Consider the following 21,041-nt stretch of genomic DNA (forward strand, 5'->3'; position numbering starts at 1 on the left):
TGTAAAGAATACCTTACAGAAAGCATACCAGCCTTGTTCCTAGAATGTCGTCCTTCCCTCTACCTTTTGTCCTCTTTCCTTTACCCACTTATTCTAAATTTTCTTTTATTTTGATAATTTATGCAAGCCTTTGAGTCTTTCTGGAACAAAGCCAGGGATAGAGCTAAATAAATGCATGTCAATATTTGGATTATTTCCTTAGGGTAAGTTTTGAAAAGTGGAAGCACCGGCTCTTATGTCACATTAAATCTTAGCTCAGTGAAAGATTTTCTGTTAGGAAACTGAAATAATATAATCCAAGCATGTAAATTCCTGGTGATTTATTGCAGATATAATACTGAGTGAGATGTTAGAGTCCTAAGAGGAATAAAGAGTCAAGTTGTTTCCTGGAGACTTTCTCTGCAATATTAGATGCTGTAAATGGCATTTCATGTGAAACTGTGGGAGATACTCCCAGTTATCTAGCAAAATATTCAGTGTTACAATTATGTACTATTAATTAAAAAGATACTCATTTTCCTTTTTCTTTCTTTCTTTCTTTTTTTTAGTTTCTGTGTGTGTGTGTGTGTGTGTGTGTGTGTGTGTGTGTGTGTGTGTGTTTTGAAGTAGGCTCTTCACCCAGTGTGGGGCTTGAACTCACAACCCTGAGATCAAGAGTCTCATGCTCTACTGACTGAGTCAGCCAGGTGCCCTGAGATAGTCATCTTCTTAAGATAACATTTGTATAAACAGTAAAATTGACATTCTGTTCTGAAAATTTAAGAGGCAGCTTTGATAGGGAGTTGGCTTCCTTTTAGAAAGAGTCAGACCATATGGGTCTTAAGGATAAGGCCAACATTTTTCTCAAAAATGTCATTAAGTATTTGGACAGTATATGGTTCAGGCTCATGATTTTTGTGCTATATAATATGGGAGAGACAGTTGACTTTTGTATGTAAGGGTAACTGATTATATGTCATCTTTGACTTATAAAGGTACCTAGTGGTTAGATGTGTCCTCAAATAGTATTTTTAGTAAGTTTTTTTGAGTCAACTATTGAAAACATTCTCTTAATCAGTCTTCAGTCAGCCTACCAGTTTAATAGAGTTACTGACCAATGTCCACAGCACTCTCAAATATGCCTGGCTGGAAGGCAGATGTCCTTGGGGACCCACTAGTTGAGATGTACACAGAAAAATAGTTCTGTTTGTTCTCTTTGGTTGTATTGTGTGTGTTTTTTTCCCAGAGAAGGAGATAACAACTCTTCTGCATGATACTGCTTTAATATTTTAAGACAGATGTACTTTCTCCTTTCAAAACGATTCATACTGGGATCCTTCTGTATCTGCTGTAGAACAAAATAGAGTGTAAAATGAGTGTGTGTCTTGAATTCTGTTTTAATGGGGATACAGTAGAATAACTCAAATGTTATTTACTTATTGGTGTAGACCAATCTTAGTGTGATTTCTGAGGCAATGGTGTTGGAGGAGTTATCATGACTATCTTCATAATAGTTTTGAAAAGTACTAATAATAAACGGGAGTTTACAAGTGCAGGAGCTCTCTCACACAGAATTAATAGCAATTTCTTCATTTAATAGGTTTGGTGGCCACTGTGTTATATAGCCATTATTGTGCAAAGAGTGGGAAATTCTACTTTGGGAGTGGCTCTCTTTTGTTGACAAAGCTATTTGATAATACTGATATTCTAATATAGTACTCACACATTGCACATTTAGATATATCTATCATCCTTTGTGAATAATGACACTCAAACTATCCCTGGGGGGGTATATAGATAAGATCATTATTTTCATTTTCTAGATAAGGAAACTGAAATGAAATTCCTTGCCTAAGGTCAAAGAACAAATCACTGGTGGAATAAGATTAGGGCAGTGAGTTCTTGATTTTCAATCCTTTGTTCAGTCACCTAAGTCATAGTGTTTTACTCGGTATGGGAACAGATTATTATCAGTCAAGAGGAATAAGGCTGTGCCCAGATGATGCCAGCAGATCAGCTGAAAAATGAAAATCTGCTCAATCAACCATTTGTTTATCTATAAAATGCCGAGCTACTCATTTCACTGATACTTTTCACTGAGCTACTAGCTTGCCTTTGTGTCTTGCAGACATAGTCACTAACTGGACGTTCCTATTGTATTCTAAAGTTCATTTCTGGACATTCTGTCTTTTAAAAATCTAATTGTGGAATATCGTGGAATTCATAATACTTTAATATGTACTGAATACTATGTTAGTGGTGTGGTAGAATGGGGACAGAACTCCTTGAAAGCTCACAGCACTACTTCCTGCAGCAAACACTTCTACCAGCAGAGATGATATAAAGTAAGATCTCACCGTTAGGAGAAAGCTGGACTTCTGCATCTGCTATCAACCACCGAGAAAAGCACTGGAGTCTGGCAAATAGGACTGCAGTCATAAGATTCCATCCCTATGACACAGATTCCCCCCAGAATTATTTACTCTGGAAATGAAGGTGGCCAGATAATCACAGGACCTGTGCCACAGCCCTCACAGAAGTTCATGGGGAAAAATAGTTGAATTCTCTCAACATTCACCAGACCTTTATTGTACTCTTTCTGCATGCTTACCTACATCTCTGCAATATATCCTAATTCTTGGACATGTTCTGGTAGATTAATCTGTTGACAGGTGAAACATTTTCCCCTAGGTCAAACAGCATAAATGAGAGTCAAGATGTAAACTCAGGATGCCTGGCCTTTTAGCTAAATCCATTCAATCATGATGCTCCCTGAGTTTGTTGATGGATGGTTCCATTATATTTTATAGTTAGCCTTATGGTTTTTGCTGATGAACTACTAGAATGCTTAATTAGTCTGAACTCAGTCATTCACAATAAGAACGGCACGAACGTTATCATTCACTTATAGTCTATAGAATTTGGAATAGGTTTGGTCCAATAATAAAGATGACAGCGAGCCAGAAAAGGAATAGAAAATTCATTTCTCCCTAGTTCTGAGACCCCGTCAATTCCATCTTTATTAAGAACGACAACTTGGAAATGTCTGGACTCACTACTAACAAATTAAAGCCACTTTTAAAAAAACAATCATATATTTTGGATTTGATTACTCAAAAATACAATATTAAAAGGGCCTCCATTCTGACTAAAATGTATTGGATTTCCCTGATGTAGCTTCTGTGGTCTGATTTGTATATAGAGATAGATAGATAGATGTCTTTCAGTCTTATTTAGGTTGAAAACTTGAATGAAGCGAATATAAATATCCGTGCTGTCACTTAGAGATGCAGTAGTTATTTCTGTGTTATGCTGCAGAAATTAAAAAAAAAAAAAGATCTAAATTTGAATGATGATCCTCTAATAGTATCTATATTCTGGGACTAAGTGTGTTCTTCCCTTTAAAAATAAAATTCCAGGGAATTTGTCTTGAAATATTTATATAATTCCCTATTTAATTTTGCAGCAGACATTTCAGAAGCTTATATGTCACTTCAAATTCAAGGGTTGGTGAATCATCTCCATTCATTTAGCAGATGTTTATGTTAGTTGTTACTCTGTGCCAAACTCTGATTAGATACTGGGTCAAAACAGCAGAGCCCCTGCCATCAGGGAGCCACCTCTACCGAGATAAATAATTTCATAGTTAAACGGGGTGATAGGAGGGAGCTGGGGAAAAGTGTATTCAATAGGGTGGATGGAGAAGGGTGGTTCTGAGGATTTAAACTGAGATCTGAAGGAAGGGCCGGCTATAAGTAGATTCAGATTTGTAGGAAAAGCATCCAAGTAAGTGGTGCTCAAGGTGAGAATTACTTGTTTTTTGAAAGGACTACAACACATAATGGGAATTCAGGGAGAGAAAGCAACAGCCATCAGAAATGTTTGATTACTAAGGTGGAAACAATTGGAAATTTGGAAATTTCTTAAAGCCTGCTCTTTTATTTTAATGTTGGGGAAACTGACACCAGGTGAGATTGATGTGTTTTTGGTCATACACAAGTTAAATTGTAACCTGGGTCTCCCATTTCCAGATCTATTGCTTTTTCTATTAAACAAAATTACTTTTATTGTGCTTGAGAATGCTAAATGTATTGCAAAGTATTGGTTTTTACAGTTGAGAATTGAAACCTTTACAGAGTTGGCAAACATTTATTTAGGCTTTCTTTATAATCAATAACAGTTGCCAAAGCCATATCAATCCTTGAAATTTGCATCCCTTATTAAGAAAATCACAGGGAGTACTTTAACCCTTCAGTCATTTATTGATTTTAGTCTCTAGCTTGGAAATCTTTAGATCTTTTGTGGTGCATCAAAAAGGCATTCCTGTTTATGTTTAATTTCCACACCGTCCACTTCAGTTTGAAACCAGATATTGTCCATCTTGTTTAAAAGTGGGGAATTTTTTTTATTGCTTCCAGTCATTTCCAATTATAACCCCATTGGCTTGCTAGACATCTCAGCTATAATTTATGCACTTTTCTGTTTGATAAATGGGAAAGCTTGAATTTTCAGGCCAATCATTTATATAAATTGCAGGTATGCTTTCTATTTAGCTACCTTTCTACTTCTAATATTTTTGTTACTTTGTGGAGAACTAAATTGGGCTAATATTGTTGACAGCTCTCCTTGATTTTTCTGTTAGCCTTTTAATCCATATATAGGGATTGTTATGAGCTTAGTTCTATATCTCGATAAAACCTTCCATTTGGTGATGATTATTCAGGGCAACTAACATTGTCCCAAGAGTCACAGTCAGTGGGAATGGTAACTTGACAGATCAGAGAGTATAAGAATATGTTGCAGATACTTCAAAAATTGTAACTTAAGAGACTTATATGGCTTTTGGAGAATCTAAATGTACTCCCACCCTCTGTATTATGAAAAACTAAAATATTTTTCTGTGTGCAGATGATGTGATTCTTTTTTTCAGTTTTATTGAGGAAAAATTGAGAAAATTGTAAGGTATTTAAAGTTTACGATGTGATGATTTGATATACATATACTTGTGAAAGCATTACTCCCACTGAGTTAATTAATACATTCATCACCTCACATATTTACATTTTTTTGGTAAGAGAACATTGAAGTTCTTTTTTCTTTTTTCAAAGATTTTATTTATTTATTTGACAGGGGGAGCGAGAGAGAGAGAGCACAAGCAGGGGAGTGAGGGGCAGGGGCAGAGGGAGAAGCAGACTCACCGCTGAACAGGGAACCCAATGTGGGGTTCGATCCCAGGACCCTGGGATCATGACCTGAGCCTAAGGCAGACGCTTAACCAACTGAGCCACCCACAAGCCCCTAAAAAAATTCTTTTAAATTGATGTGTGACATATGTAGCAAAAGTACACAATTTGTAAGAGTTTGGTTTGATGAGCATTCAGAAGGTGAATACACCCATGTAAACCAGCACCCAGTCAAGAAAGAGAATCTTACGAACATGCCAGTCTGACTCCAAATGTCAGTAGTTTTGCTAGTTTTTAAATAATGGTTTTAAATAATAGTTTTCAATAATATTTGTGAGATTCATTCATGTTGATGTGTGTATTTATAGATTGTTTATTTACATATCTGTACAGTATTCCCTGGGCAAACATAAAATAATTTCTTAGTCTGTTCTATAGTTGATGGACATTTGGATTGTTTCCAGGTTTAGACTCTTACAAACAATGCTGCTAAGAGCATTCTTGTACTTGTGTTGGGGTGCATATATTGTGCATTTTGTTGGTTACATACGTTGGAGTGGAATTACTATCCTATAGGTATGATTATGTTCAACTTTAGTAGATCATGACAGTTTTATAAAATGATTGTGAAAATTACACTTCCATCATCTGTGTATGAGAGTTCCAGTTACTCTTACTTCCTTGTCACCTCTTGTTATTGTCTGTGTTTTTTTTTTTTTTTTTTTTAATTTTAGCCGTTGTGATGTGCACTGATTATTCTGTGAGGAAAACATTGTCCCTCCCAGCAGCGTGCCCTCAGTAAACCTCAACGCTGGGATTGAGCTGTCTTCTACTCAGTCTTCTTTCCTTTCATGAGAGCATTGCTCCAGCTTGACCGATTATTGGAGCACAAGTTTCTATATTTAGCAGGGAATTCAGAATATCTGTATCCCTGGTAAATGCTGCTCAATACTTACCAATAACTTTGCTAAATGAAAGACAAGCTTATGAAATGTATTAGGCAGTATTCTGAATGCAAGTGCTTTAAAAAAGCCCCTAATTCAAACTAGTTTAAGTAAAAAAGGTGACTGATTGATGCTTCTAGCTGAGAAGCCAAGCTTGGGGGGCTCCGGAGGCTAAGCTTCACTTCCCATATCAAGGGAAGAGCTTCTCAGGCAAGCTCTCTCCCTGCCTGGGGGCAAGATTTTGCAGGGGCTCCAAACTTCCAGCAGTTAAACAGAAACCAAACCAAAACAACCACCATAACAACAGACTTCTTCCTGTTTTCCTAGAGCTCTCTAGCACAAGTCCTGGATTTGAGGCTTATTGGCTCTGTTCATTCCTTGGCTCAGGGTTGGCACCCGTACCTTTGGACCACATGCTCTTAGAGGAGCAATGATTCTCTGAGGAAAATTGGGGTGCTATTACCAGAAGAAGGGAGGCTGGTTGGTGGCAGGCAAAAGCAAAAAAATACTCACTCTAAGTCAGATGATTTGAAAAAGGGTGTGCAGTCTATTCATTCCTTTAGCTGTTATAGGACTTGTCCTTGGATCAAGCAATAGTGCTGGAAATCCATGTATACATGGATTGCATTATTTGAGGCCCTATGGAATTGCTTTTATTGAACTGTGCTTGGACATTCTGTTATCGGCCTGCATTTAGAGACAGTATAACGAGCTGCCCTGCAGAATTCCTTATATTATTGTTGGGTAGTACTGAGGACACTGTTTTATTGTTGGGTAGTACTGAGGACACTTTATAGGATTTCATGGGAGAAAATTCTCCATGGTCTCTGTACCAGGAAGAGTTGAACTGTTTCTAAACAACTTTTATGATTTCATCTTATGGTATTTCTATAACTGATAATGTTTGCTTCTTGGTATTGCTAGTATGAGAGTCAATTTTTTTTTTTTTTAAGTGAGCTCTACTCCCAGTGTGGGGCTTGAACTCACGAACCCGAGATCAAGAGTTGCATGCTCTACCCACCGAGCCAACCAGGCACCCCTGGAATGATAGAGTCAATTTTATGTCTTGTTTTAATTGAGTCAAATAGGCCTCAAAGCCTGGCTTTTTTTAGTGGTTACCTCACTCCTTTATTTTTATTTTATATTTCCTTTAAACGTGATTTCCCAATTCTTTTTCCTCTTTCTTCTGCTATATATCTTTTGTAAACTTCCTGAAGTCTTTTCTGAAACCAAGTTGTGAAATAAATAGAACTTACGAAAATTTTATTCCATGCATTGAAACTTTTACTGCAAAATAAGTAAATCTGCTTGGCTTTGGCAAGAAGTGTATTAATAGGACTTATTTTAGGTTCTAGTTTTAGATGCAAGGTTGTGAAACACTACAGAATCAGAAGACTGGATGAACCAGGTACCCCTAGAATGATAGAGTCAATTTTATGTCTTGTTTTAATTGAGTCAAAGAGGCCTCAAAGCCTAGCTTTTTTAGTGGTTACCTCACTCCTTTATTTTTATTTTGTATTTCCTTTAAATGTGATTTCCCAATTCTTTTTCCTTTTTCTTCTGCTATATATCTTTTGTAAACTTCCTGAAGTCTTTTCTGAAACCAAGTTGTGAAATAAATAGAACTTACGAAAATTTTATTCCATGCATTGAAACTATCACCGCAAAATAAGTAAATCTGCTTGGCTTTGGCAAGAAGTGTATTAATAGGACTTATTTTGGGTTCTAGTTTTAGATGCAAGGGTTGTGAAACACTACAGAATCAGAAGACTGGATGAAGGGGGTTTTTTCCTTACCCAGAGAAGAACCTTTTCAACACTGAATGAATTTGTGAGCTACTACACCAAGACAAGTGATGGCCTGTGTGTCCTGCTGGGAAAACCATGTTTAAAGGTGAAATGCTTTCAAGCTGTGTTCATTTTGAAGTTAACTTTTTTCCTTCAGATATTGGAGTATCTCTCATGTGATCTGTCTGTTCAGAAAAAAAAAGGTCATTTGATTACCTGAGGCATGGATAGACAAACTATGGCCTATGAGCCATACTGTCCCACACTTATTTTTTAAATACTGAATTTTATTGGAACATAGGCATGCTCGTTCATTTACAAATTGTCTTTGCTTTTTCTCCATATTAGCAGAGTTTAATAGTTGCAACAGAAACCTCATGGCCCACAAAGACTGAAATACTTACTATCACATTCTTTTCAGAAAAAGTTTGCCAACCCCTGACCTAAGGCACTCACTCAAGACAGAAAATATTCATTCTTTGCCCTAGGAAATTAATCTGATATCCTGCCACTGGAGCACTTAATGATATGACTGGAGGGGAAAAAAGTGCCCAAATATAATTCTTATTTAGATCTGTATTCAAGAATATTAATATGAAATTACTAGACTCATTATCTGGTCTGCATAGAGATGTCATTTAACTAACTGTTCTAACAGTGTGACCAGGCCAAACAACATTTATAGAATTTATCTACATCTATCATTATTCAGTTGTTGCATGTTTTACCTAGACTTATTTAAAGTTATGGAGTGGTCTTTCACTGTCGTGGGGCAAAACCTCAGCTCCTCATCAGAGTTCAGGTCTCATGTCCTGTCAGTGGGACAGCCAGCCCTGTGGTTTATGTCTGGATGATCAGTGAAGGGTTACTGGTAACACCTGACCAAAATTTTATGGACAAGTAGAAGTTGAAGAACTTTGTCCCGTATGTAGGGAATTCATTGACTTAAATCTTGCCAAGTGAACATGCAATTTTGGTATAACTATGTGCATCTTGGATGGTATAGGCCTGACCCCACAAGAATATGTAAGCTCATGTTAAGAATAGCTTACCTGATGCAAAGATGTGGCTTAAAAAATACTCAGTTTAACCAATATTGTTGAATTCTGGTGGGGACAAGTGTTCACAAAGAAGCCTACACCTTCTGTGTACTCAACGTGCTGATGATTTGGCAGAGGAGCTAAGATAATTTCTGATGGTCAGTAATGAACTAGATGATGAATCCACGAGGGCAGGGATCTTGTCTGTTCTGTTTACAGAACGGCACCTTGTTGGTGCTTGAAAAACATGTATTTACTAATTGAACAAGTACATGAATGAACAAATAAATGAATTTGAAACAAGATGAACATTTTAATTATGCAAAAATATAGGATACATATGGTAAATGCTATAGACCAAAGAATTTGAGAAGTAATTGCTAATGAGGTGAAACTTCAAATGGACCTTAAAATTGGGAGGATTTGGCTAGGCAAAAAGTCAGAGGAAAATCACACCAGACCCATGTAAGGGTAGCATTGGATGTGGGGTGGGACAGATGGACAGCAGGTAGCCTGATGTAGCAAGACTTGGGGGGAGATCAGCTCAAAGAGGCAATGTTACAGATTCTACCATGATTGCTTTTCATTTTAAAGTAATTAGAATAAAATGTACAATATTTTGGTTTTAAAAATGGTGTCTTTCTTAAAAGTGCCTAGACTATTATTTTCAACCCCAAAAATTGTTAAATCCTTTTCTTATAATTATTCTAATTATTCTGTGAAACAGATACAAGTGCCAGTGCCTTTTGATTTGTCATATAAAACCGTGGACCAGTGGGAGATAGACCGCGAGTCCATACAGCTTCTGAAGCGATTAGGATCTGGTCAATTTGGTGAAGTGTGGGAAGGCCTATGGAACAATACCACTTCAGTAGCAGTAAAAACATTAAAACCAGGTATGAGACTGAGAATGGCAAAGTTTAAATGTCAGTTGTTGATTTTTAGAAGCTCAGCTTGCTACTGTCAATGTCCAAGGGGTCACAGGACAGCCAATGTAGGTATCACGCAAGTGTTGTGATCACTTTTTCTGGACCAGGTGACAAGAAAGCAGAACATGCTTTGGACTGTAAAGGCAAGAGCAAGTTCCTGTGATCAGCTAATGCTTAAAATAGCCCCAGTGCAAGATTTCAACAAGGCATCTCTTCTTCAGAGTTCAGATTATCCCTCTTCCCATTTTTTTCCTAGGCTTCATGAAAAATACTGACTTTACTGAAAATACTTAACAAATCAATGGAACCTTGGAGATCTTCAGGGAGAAACAATTTTATTAAATACTAATTGTTTATGGTTAAAAAGTAAAAGTGTCCATCTAAAAGCCCTCGTATTTGGAAATGTAGGAACTAGTTTTTTCTTCCATTTTCCTTTTTCCTATCATGGAAATTAAAAGTACACTAAAATCATATTTATTCTGCCGGGCATTATCCCCTCCATTTTAAAAGCAGGATAAGAAAATTTAGAAAGATTAAGTAACTTTCCTAAAACTTACTAGTCCTATGAACTTGGGTAAAGTTTTAAACTACTTTAAGTCTCAGTTTTATCATTTGGAAAAAAGAGGGTCATTAGTGCAAATGCTTTGAATAATGTCTGGTTCATAGTAAGTGACCAGGAAAACCTGTTCTTATTTTGATTATTATTATTATTATTATTATTATTATTATTATTATTATTACTGTAAGGTCAGTCAGTGGCAGAGCTGGAATTTGAACCCACATCTATCCCTGTTGCATCACCCCAGGGAAGTAACATTCCATGACAGTACAACATTACTGTAGTTGCCTCATATCTACTTCTAATAACATAGGCAAGAATAATAACCAGAGGCTAGAGTATAGTTCTCTGAGGGACCTTCCTTCTTTACCTAACCCAGAATCTTAAGGGTTCAGAAAGCCTCCTGGTGGCAGAACTTGAGCATCTGGATGCTGCTGGGTAGCAGTCTTGTGTAACACCATGGTTCCCAAACTGTGTGCCAAGGCACATTGGGGCACCACAGTGAATTCACAGGAGTGTCGTAGGATATTTCAAAGTTTTGGGGTAAACAGCTTGAACACAGTTCAGTATTAGATCATGTCACATTCCCTTTGCTGACATCATATCTTTGTGAAAATGGGTTTTTGGTGGGGACTGGGATCACACTCAAGATCCAAGCAAAAATCAACATGGGGCAGGAAATGAGGGGAGCAATGTTCTCTCTGCTTCCAAGACTTGAGAAATTGTACTGTGCCCCATAGATGTGCGTATCTCTTTAGTAAGTAATTGCGATTAAGAATGAAATAAAAATTATTTTTTCTTTTGATTTATCTGTATTACTTTTTAAAATGGATATTAATGTTGTTGGGACACAAATACTTTTAAAGTTGCTTTGATTTAACCAAGTAATCAATAGAACTGTTAGATATTGGCTTAGGGGCATCATGAAAAAAGTTCCTGAGACAGTGAAGGTGCCGTGAAGCGAGAAAGTCGGGGCTGCTCTGGTGTAATAGTAGGAGCATAAAGTTTGGTCTAAGATAGACCTGAGTTCAACCTTGGCTCTGGCCTCTGTGACATTGGACAATTTATTAATCATTTGAATCTCCTCATCTGGAAGTGGGAATTATAATAGTTCCTACTTCACAGGGTTTTATGAGGACAAATTGAGTTAATGTACATAAAATATATGCAGTGAGTTCTTAATAAATGTTAGCTTCAGTGGGGCTGCCGACAGCTGTCCACTGAGGTGCAGATTCGCTAGTGCAGGACTTCGGTCTCAGCATCTACACCTGCCTTCTGAAGTGATGGAGAAGCACTTTTGAGTGGCCAGATGTCATGTGAACACTCCAGGGGAGGACGATCTATTCCAGCACCTGAGATTTTCCCAATCACTGCATATATATTATTTTGAAACCTGAGCTTGTTGACAATTGAGCCTAAGCTTTATTTCCCAGTCTAATCATTCTTTTCCAAAAACAAAGCAGCCAGCTATTCATCCTAACATTGTTCTTGAAGGAAAGCCTTCTGGAGGTCAAAAGAGAACAACAACAAAAAAAATCGCATTTCTTATATTAAAAAAAAAAGCCATGATAGTTTTCTCTCCAACAGGAATAATTATTATTGATTTACAGTGTAATAGCAGCAAACAGCTTTGGTGATTGGTTAAATGTCTTCACTTCACCGGGGCCATTAATCAATCTTAGCAGCTATTTATTGCTTAGCAGACTACCACGCAATAAAGACGAGCCTGAAATCAACTCCCACAGTAGCTCTGACAGGCAAAAATTAATATTTAATGTTGCATTACTAGCTGAGTTGAAATTGGGTCTCTGCTCTGCAGCTGGTCAGCTGTAACCAGCGATGCAATGGAGTGCTCTGAGCAGACGTCACCTGCAGAGGCTCCTGATGTCCCGTGGGTCCAGCTCTTGTGCGGAGTCTGATTTGGCAATGATTTGAGTGTCCTGCATTCCACGAATCTGATGGCTACCAAAGCATTAGGGTAGAAACATACTGTATATATAAATTGCCTGAATGGTGATCATAATTGCTTTTATCACTGGAAGCTTCATGAATCAGATTATTTTGGGGGTGGGTGAGGAGAATTCCACTATATCCATATTTGACCATAGGCCAGACTAATTGTAACAAGAAGAAAGTCCTTTATTATGTTTTGGGTGCCTCTTTTCTTCTCTGCTCCATTTTGCCACTCTTTGATTATATGGAGCAAACCAATGGTAGGGATGGAATGAGGAAGCACAGAAAATCATGATGGAAATGAGAATAGGTCATTTTTCTCTATTCCCCCTCTTTGAGTCCTTGCCCCTTCTCCTCCTCAGTCTGTGAAAAAATAGAGTTGATGTGTTTGGTTTTTCCTAGAGTATGCATATTAATAATAATACAAATAATGGCCAATAGTCATTGAATATATATATATATGCCAGGTATTGCTGTTTCCTGGTGATGATATTGTGATATCAGTTGGGTTTTTAGCCATGTTTTACAGGTGAAGAAATTGAAGTTCAGAGACATTTGGTAACTTGCCGAAGATCACACAGTGAGCTAAGATTTGATCAGAATCCAGAGTTTGACCAAGCCTGTGTTCTGAACTTCTACTCTCAAGGGAATACCAAAGGATAGACTGCCTAAATGCTTTATGTGAAATGATCTGCAAGTCACATGTAACTCTTCTTAACTTCATATCAATAAACAAGTTGGAGTGTTATCTTAGAATGTCAAAGCTTATCCATGCCTGGGTTCAAATATCAGTCATGAAGTCATCATGCAACAGATGAATGGAACAGTCTCTTTGAGCATCAGTGGATATGATATTGCACTATCCATTGTGAATACTGAGATGTGAAATGACAGTATTCCTTCAGTTACAGTAATGTCTCTGAAACATCCTATCCTAAAAAAAAATTGAAAGATTTTTAAAAATTACTGATGAAATATAAACTCCAGGTATCTTTCCTCCTCTTAGACTTTATTTGTTATTAACTACTTGGCACTTTGCATGGTAAGAGTTGAGCCATTAAAATACAATTTAATTGAGGCAAGTCTTCATAATAGGTCCCAATACTGTCTCCTTATCACTCTGCTAAGCTCTTAAGAGTCTGACTACAGAAGTATTAATATAGGAGAAAATGTTGAAGATCAATTTCAAGTTAGATGTAGAAGACTGGTAAAAAAAAAAACAACCCACTAAGTTTTGGGTGTAGCCCTTGAATGTTTTCTCCTCGGCCTATACCAAATATCCCTACAGAATGAAGGACATAAATATGGCAGAATGTCATTGCTTTAGGATTGTTATGCAGCTGTTCCCACAGTGGGTACCAGGGACAGGGCAGCTATCAGTCTTCTCTGGATCCTGGACCAAAAAGCTCTGGCTGCAGTAATTAAAGATTCAGTGTCCTCCAGCATTCATGGTAATAGAATGTCTTCTCTGTGTTCTTAATTTGCCGGCCTTGTTTTATCAATTAGACTGTTAGTCACTCCTTTTCCCTTCATTTTTCATATGGACCAGCATCAGCCTCTCTTCACCTACAGGTCATAACACATAAATTACACCCCCTTGATGCACCAACACGTCAGCTTTAGGTTGCCCTGGTTGGGCTCATTCTCTTCTTTGATAAATCTGAAGATTTGTGACACCGATGCTCTTACTTTACTGAGAAGCAGGAAGCAGTCTTAGTGATTTCCACCAGACTGCTGTGAGGATAGGAATGCCTCAATAACATAAAATGATTTCCTTCTTTTCTTGTTTCAGGTTCAATGGATCCAAATGACTTCCTGAGGGAGGCACAGATAATGAAGAACCTGAGACATCCAAAGCTTATCCAGCTTTATGCTGTTTGCACTTTAGAAGATCCAATTTATATTATTACAGAGTTGATGAGACATGGAAGTCTGCAAGAATATCTCCAAAGTAAGCTAAAGACTTAATAAAAGGGGAAAAAATGAGGAATTTAGTTTAGCTAGTCCTATAAATGTCAATTTAGCAAGCCTTCTATAACCCAATGTGTGTATCTGTGAGAATGAATGTCTTAACAGTGAATGGCTCAACTACATTTTAATAGGATATATACTGTGTGCCAAAAGGAGGAAAAATATTTATGTAGCGAAGAACAAGTTGTTCACAATAGACATACTGGAACACATAAATGTAATGTAGAAAACTGAAGACTATGAGATACCATGTTTTACATGATGCTTTGTTTCCTATAATAACTAATGGAACATTATCAGTCATGGACCAGTTTGTTCTATGGCCCAGAATTAGGGGACATGGAATACTTTTGGGGAGATAGAGGGAGAGGTACCCTCATTCTTTTTCCTTTGCCAGTGTTTGACAACATCATACTTGTTGGTATTTAAAAAATACTTCCACTGCTAGGCAGTTTTAGAATTTTCAGACTAAAAAGCAGAAATATACTATTGCTTTATTTCTACATCTGCTTCCTGTAGTCAGAGAAGACTTAAGGGCATTGTGAAATTTTGATGTTTATTACAAATGAATAATTTAATATGCAAGAATATAATGAGTATTAAAATGAGATGTTCAAAGTAGTGGAGATCAAGTACCGAGAGAATAATTCATGCTTAAAAAAGAGACTTTTTCTATGCTTTCTTGAAATGTCAGAGTGGGATTGATAGAACGTGTACAGGTAAAGGGAGGTGAGACTAATAGAACAAAGATATTAGAAAGATAAGAGTATTCTCTGATTTCAGGGTGACTTGTGAAGCTGGTGGTATTAAATCGCAAAAGTGGAAAAGAGGAACAAAGAACATGGGCCTGTTAAATGCTGTTAAAAAAATATGCCTAGCTCCTTTGCATGAAGATAGCAAATTTAACAATTATCAGAATATATTAGCCACCAGAGTAAGACTAACCTCAGCCATTGACCCGTTTTGCCTTATTCCCAGGGACAAAAGTACAGTAGCCATCTTGGGTCATCTTTAACAAAAATGCTTTGTCAAGGCCACTTGTAACAATCATGGTGGTAGATCTAATAGTCAATTCTCAGTCCTCAGACCTATCCATAGCATTTATTTCAATGGACTTGAAATAATGGAAACACTTCCTTCATTTGGCTTCTAGGACACTTCACTCAATGGCTTTTCCTCCTCTCTTTTTTGTTGGTTCTTCTCCCATCTATGTGGTTTCTCTCATTTCTCAGACCTCTCAACATTTTGGAATTTTGCAACATCACTAGTTCCCTTGCTAAATTCAGTCAGTCTCAGGGTTAAATAACATTTATGTATCAAAGATTTCTCAAATTACATCCCTCCATTACTTCAGAATCAGAAATCCAACTGCTTTCTTGACTCTACTTGAATGCTTCTCTGGATAACATAGATGTGATGCAGCAGCACCCCCTCTCCCAAATCCCAGAGGCATTTATTTCTTGCTCATATTATGTGTGCAAAATAGATTGGTTGGTGGCTCAGGTGTTTTGATCACCTTGGTAGGGAAAGGGGATGAGACTAATCTCGTTCTGGCTCTTAGAGCTCCAACTGGCAGATGCAGAGATAACTTCTGTGCCTTTTTATTTGGTCAAACCAAGTCAGAGGGAATAGGGAAGTAAAATCCTCTAACATGGTTGAAAGAAGAAAAAAATAAATGTTTGTGAACAGCCAGAATTTCTACTACATATGTCCATTAAAAATCTCAAAACAACATGTCCAAAACTGATCTTATATTATCCTCAATAATTGACTGCTCTTGTGGTCTTTCCTTCTTTGATGATGTCAACACTCAGCCTAATCCCTTGGATCATCTCTACTTCTCACAGCTTCCATCTAACCAATCAGCAAATCCAATTGACTTTTTTCAAAATATATCCAGGATTTTGCACCTCTCTGCACGCCCACCCTGGTCCAAGCCGTCATCAGCTCTTTTCTGGATGGTGCAGCAGCCTCCTAAGTGGTCTCCTTCTTTTGGTTCTTGCTCCTCTCGGTCTCTTCTCAACACAGGAGTTGGAGAGATCCTGTTAAAATGTAAATCAGATCGTGTCCCTCTTCAGCTCAAAGCCTCAGTGACTCTCATTGGTTCTCTGTGTACAACCTCTAAAGTCCTACATGGCCCAGCTCTCCATTACCTCTCTCCCTTGTCTCCACGTCTCCCCCAATATCTCCCTTATCTCCCTTGACTCTGTGTCAGCCGCACTGCCTTTTGCTGCTCTTCATATCTTCTACATGTGCTTTGCTTCAGGCCCTTTGCACTTGCTCCTTCCTCTATCTGAATTTCACCCCCATTAACATCCATGTAGTTCACTTCCTCACTTCTGCAGCCTTTCCTCAGATGTTTCCATTATGGTGAGTCCTTCACTGGTCACCCTCTGAATTCTAAAATTTAATCTTCTTCTTCTGTCTCTTTGTATGCTTCTTTCCTGTTTTTTGTTTTGTTTTGTTTTGTTTTCTTAGCTGCTGATCATCTTATAATGTATGACTTTGTTTTGTGGCTTATTGTAAGTATCTTCTAAAATACAACTCCAGGAGGTTAGAAATTTTTCTTTGTTTTAGTGATAGAACAGTGTCAGGCACATAGAAGGTGTGCACTAATTATGAATGTGTTGACTGACTGAATGAGAAAATTAATGGATAAACTAAGTGGGGCTATTTTGAACCTAATATCAAGACTCGGGGTTGAGCTTGTTTTGAGACTCTTTGTGTCAGCTTGACAAGATCCACTTATTAATTATGAACTCCTTTGACATTGAGGATTTTTGTGGTTTGTTGATGTGTTTTACACAGGGGTCAGCACAAACCCTGTCATATTGTGAGTTGGGCCTTAAGGGTCAAGTTTACCAAGGCCTTCATTTGTCAAGACACTTAGTAGCCATGAGGAGTAATGAAGAGATGCTCATTACAGACAATCCCTTCCCAATCAAGAGGGCTTAAATTCAACAAAGTGATCTTAAAATGAATCTACCACTCTTAAACAGTCCATCATGATAACTGTTATAAGATGAAAGACTCTTGAGTAATGGAACATAATTGAAAATATTTTCTTGCAGCAGATGTAAATTGTAAATTGAACCTTTATATCGGTTTTGACAACTGACTGTTGTACCGGAAGTGTGTTCTGAGGTTTACTTGGGCATATTCTAGGCCACTGCAGTCTTTCAGGGTAGAAAACGTGTTATTCCTCAATTTTCTTCTCTATTGTGCCTGTCAGTGAAAACTTTTTATATCCACTGTAATAGGATTAGATGTCATATTTCATAGTTGAAATGACATACATATTTTTCCATAGAACCATCTTTGTAGTCCCTAAGCTTGGCTAAATATTTTTTTGTAATAAATTTCTCCAAAGTGGAAGAAGCTTGTCAGAAAACTTTAGCTTTGAGGGTAATTGATGTCAGGTATTTCCTATTGAAATTTAAAGAGAATAAATACCTGCATTTTTTTATATACATACATATTTTTTAAAATAAATAAAGTCCTAGCATGTTGTTAATCAATCTCATGGACAGTTCACTTAGATGGCCTGAAATAGACAGGAGTGTTTTCATTGAGATACTCTTTAGCTGACTACAACTGTAGCCCCACCATTCAGGTGCTCAGGAATCATGTGTAAGGTAAGTTTTAGGAAGGAAGGAGTATAGAATAGTTTTTAAGAGCATGAGATTTCAACCTCAAACATGCCCGAACTTGAATCTCCACTCTACAACTTATTACCTGTTCTTCTAAGTAGCAGAAACTGCTGTGGAAGGGAACAAATAATAACAATACTTACTTCAGATAGTTCTGAGCATAAAATGAGGTGATGTAGTGAAAATCAACCATATGGGATAGTGGTAGGAGAAGTGCATATATATTCATTTTTTTTCTTTAAAAAAAAAAAAAGCCACTGTATAGTATTTACTATGTGCCAGGCATTTTTCTTGCTTTCTTTTTTAAAGATTTATTTATTTATTTGTTTATTTATTTATTTATTGGAGAGCGCGAGAGAGTGATCGCATGAGTGGTGGGGGGAGGGGGGTAGGAACAGAAGGAGAGGGAGCGGGACAAGCAGACTCTGCACTGAGCATGGAGCCAGATGCAGGGCTCAATCCCATGACCCTGAGATCATGACCTGAGCTGATACCAAGAATCAGATGCTTAACCAACTGATTAAGGTTAATCACCTGTTTAACTACCCAGGCACCCCTGCCAGGCATTTTCTAAGTGTTGTACAAATATTAACTTAGTTCATTCTTCTAACAACCCGATGAAATGAGTATTATTATTATTATTATTATTATTATCATCATCATTTCCACCTTACAGTGGAAGAAGCTGAGGGATGCAGAAGTTAATAACTTATCCAAGGTGGTTGAGCCAGAATTCAAACCCAGAAGTCTGGCTCTGTATTCTATGCTTTTAACTGTATGCATAACACTGGCATTAGTTTCTTAACGTGAACCTGTATTCATTATCTATTGCTGCACAACAAGTTACTCCAAACTTAGTGGCTTAAAACAGCAAGCATTTATTATCTCACAGTTTCTGTGGTCAGGAATCCAGGTACAGCTGAGCTGGGTCTTCTACGACCAGGTTTCTCACAAGACTGCAGTCAGGTGTTGGCAGGTGCTTCAGTTATCTGAAGGCTCCAGGGAGGTTGATCTATTTCCAAGCTCACTCATGTGATTGTTGGCAGGAATTGGTTTCTCCAGGGCTGTTGGATTGAGGAAGCGTTTCTTGCTGGTTGTTGGCCTGAAGCTGCCCTGTGATCCTTGGTACATGGACCTCTCTATAGGGCAACTTACAACATGGCAGTTGGCTTCATCAGAGTGAACAAGTGAGAGAGCAAGAGAGAGGAGAGTGCCTGCAAGATGAAGCCACAGTCTTTTATAATTTATCTTGGAAGTCATACCCCATCACTTCTGCTGTATTTTATTTGTTAGAAGTGAGTCAGTGGTCCAAACCATTTAATGGAAGGGACTTTCATAAGAGCACAAATACCAGGAAATAGAGAATATGAGAAGCCATTTTAGAAACTGTCTATCACTTGACCTAGGACTAGTCACCAGTTTATCTTGACTTTTTTACATTTCTTTTCATATTGAGTTAATTTGGTATCAAAAGGCATAGCTATTTTGGCCAATACAGCAGCAATACTTTGCTATTATGCTGCACACTAAGTTATGCTTTGTCTTCGGGGCACCTGGGTGGCTCGGTCAGTTAAGAGTCTGACTCTCAGGCCATGATCTCAGGTGTGAGATCGAGCCCTGTGATGGGCTCCATGCTTAGTGTGGAATCTGCTTGAGATTCTCTCTCCCTCTGCTCCTCCCCCTGCTCTCTCTGTCTCTCTCAAAAAATAAATAAGTAAGCAAATAAATAAATAAATAAAATCTTATTTATTTGAGAGAAAGAGAGGGCCCAAGCAGAGGAGGGGGACAGAGGGAGAGGGAAAAGCAGACTCCCCGATGAGTAGTGAGCCTGACTTGAGACTCGATCCCAGGACCCTGAGATCATGACCCAAGCAGAAGGCAGACACTTAACTGACTGAGCCACCCTGGTGCCCCAATAAATAAAATCTTTTTAAAAAAAGTTGTTTTGTCTTTTTGCTTACACCTCATTTTAGACTGAATAATCAATGTTAGCTGCTGTAATACACAATTCAAACATTTTAGTGACATAACAAAAATATGCATTTTTGATAGGCATCAGACTTGCTCTGCTACATGGCTTTCTTTAAATGGTGACATAGGGATTTAGACTCCTTTCATCATGTGGCCCTGCCATTTCAAAATGTATTTCTTCTAGCTATAAAAATGTGGGAGATTTTAAGGATCAGGTCTGTAAGTGACGAACGTGCTCTATTGCACACGTTGCAGTGCGCAGAATTAGTGACATGGCCCAATTTAACTGCTAGGGAAGATGGGCAACATAGTCTTCTATGTTTGCCCAGGAAGGAAAGGGCAAAAGAAAATGGGTCAGTGAGCACTTAGTTTCACCACACATCGTATTTAAATATGCTGCTTGCATTAAAAAATAAATATATATGTATGTACGCATACACACACAGTGCTTAGATCTATACCATTAAAAAAAAGTCCTCAACTCTATTTATTTCATTATTTTAAAAGATTTTATTTATTTATTTGACAGAGAGAGAGACTGCAAGAGAGGGAACACAAGCAGGGGCAGAGGGAGAGGGAGAAGCAGACACTCCACTGGGCAGGGAGCCCGATGCGGGGCTCGATCCCAGGACTCTGGGATCATGACCTGAGCCGAAGGCAGATGCTTAACCAACTGAGCCACCCACGCGCCCCTGTTTATTTCATTTTTTATTGAAAAGATGGCATGCATAAAGAACACACATCATATAATATAATTTATTGTTAATTAAAAGTGAGCAATAAACAACGGTATGGCCACTGTACTAATCAAGAATGAGAACATGGCTAGCACTCCAGAAACCCCCTGAGTACCATATCATTGACAGCCCCTCACAATCCTGAATTTCCTGCTAGTTGCTTTCCCTTGACTTATTCTCCTCTGCCAACTCCCTGTTGTCTTCCCTTCTTGACTAGGGTTTGGAAATTGCTGTCTCCATATCCTCAGCTCCCATTCTGCCCTCAACCCCTTATCCCCTATCTCCAGTGAAAGTGCTCTTTATGCACTAAGGTCACCAATGACTGCCTAGTAATATTT

At 37.9% G+C, this 21,041-nt stretch overlaps 1 protein-coding gene across 1 annotated transcript in view; it reads left to right on the plus strand.

The window, feature by feature from the left end:
* The window catches only part of FRK (fyn related Src family tyrosine kinase), a 99,991-nt gene that overhangs the window by 73,357 nt on the left and 5,593 nt on the right, over nucleotides 1-21,041 (plus strand). The window contains exons 4-6 of the mRNA XM_027604175.2: nucleotides 7,836-7,999; nucleotides 9,661-9,829; nucleotides 14,167-14,325. Of these exons, the coding sequence (XP_027459976.1) occupies nucleotides 7,836-7,999; nucleotides 9,661-9,829; nucleotides 14,167-14,325 (492 nt within the window). The remainder of the gene's footprint in view (nucleotides 1-7,835; nucleotides 8,000-9,660; nucleotides 9,830-14,166; nucleotides 14,326-21,041) is intronic.

This window comes from Zalophus californianus, chromosome 7, assembly GCF_009762305.2.
Source record: "Zalophus californianus isolate mZalCal1 chromosome 7, mZalCal1.pri.v2, whole genome shotgun sequence".
NCBI lineage: Eukaryota > Metazoa > Chordata > Mammalia > Carnivora > Otariidae > Zalophus > Zalophus californianus.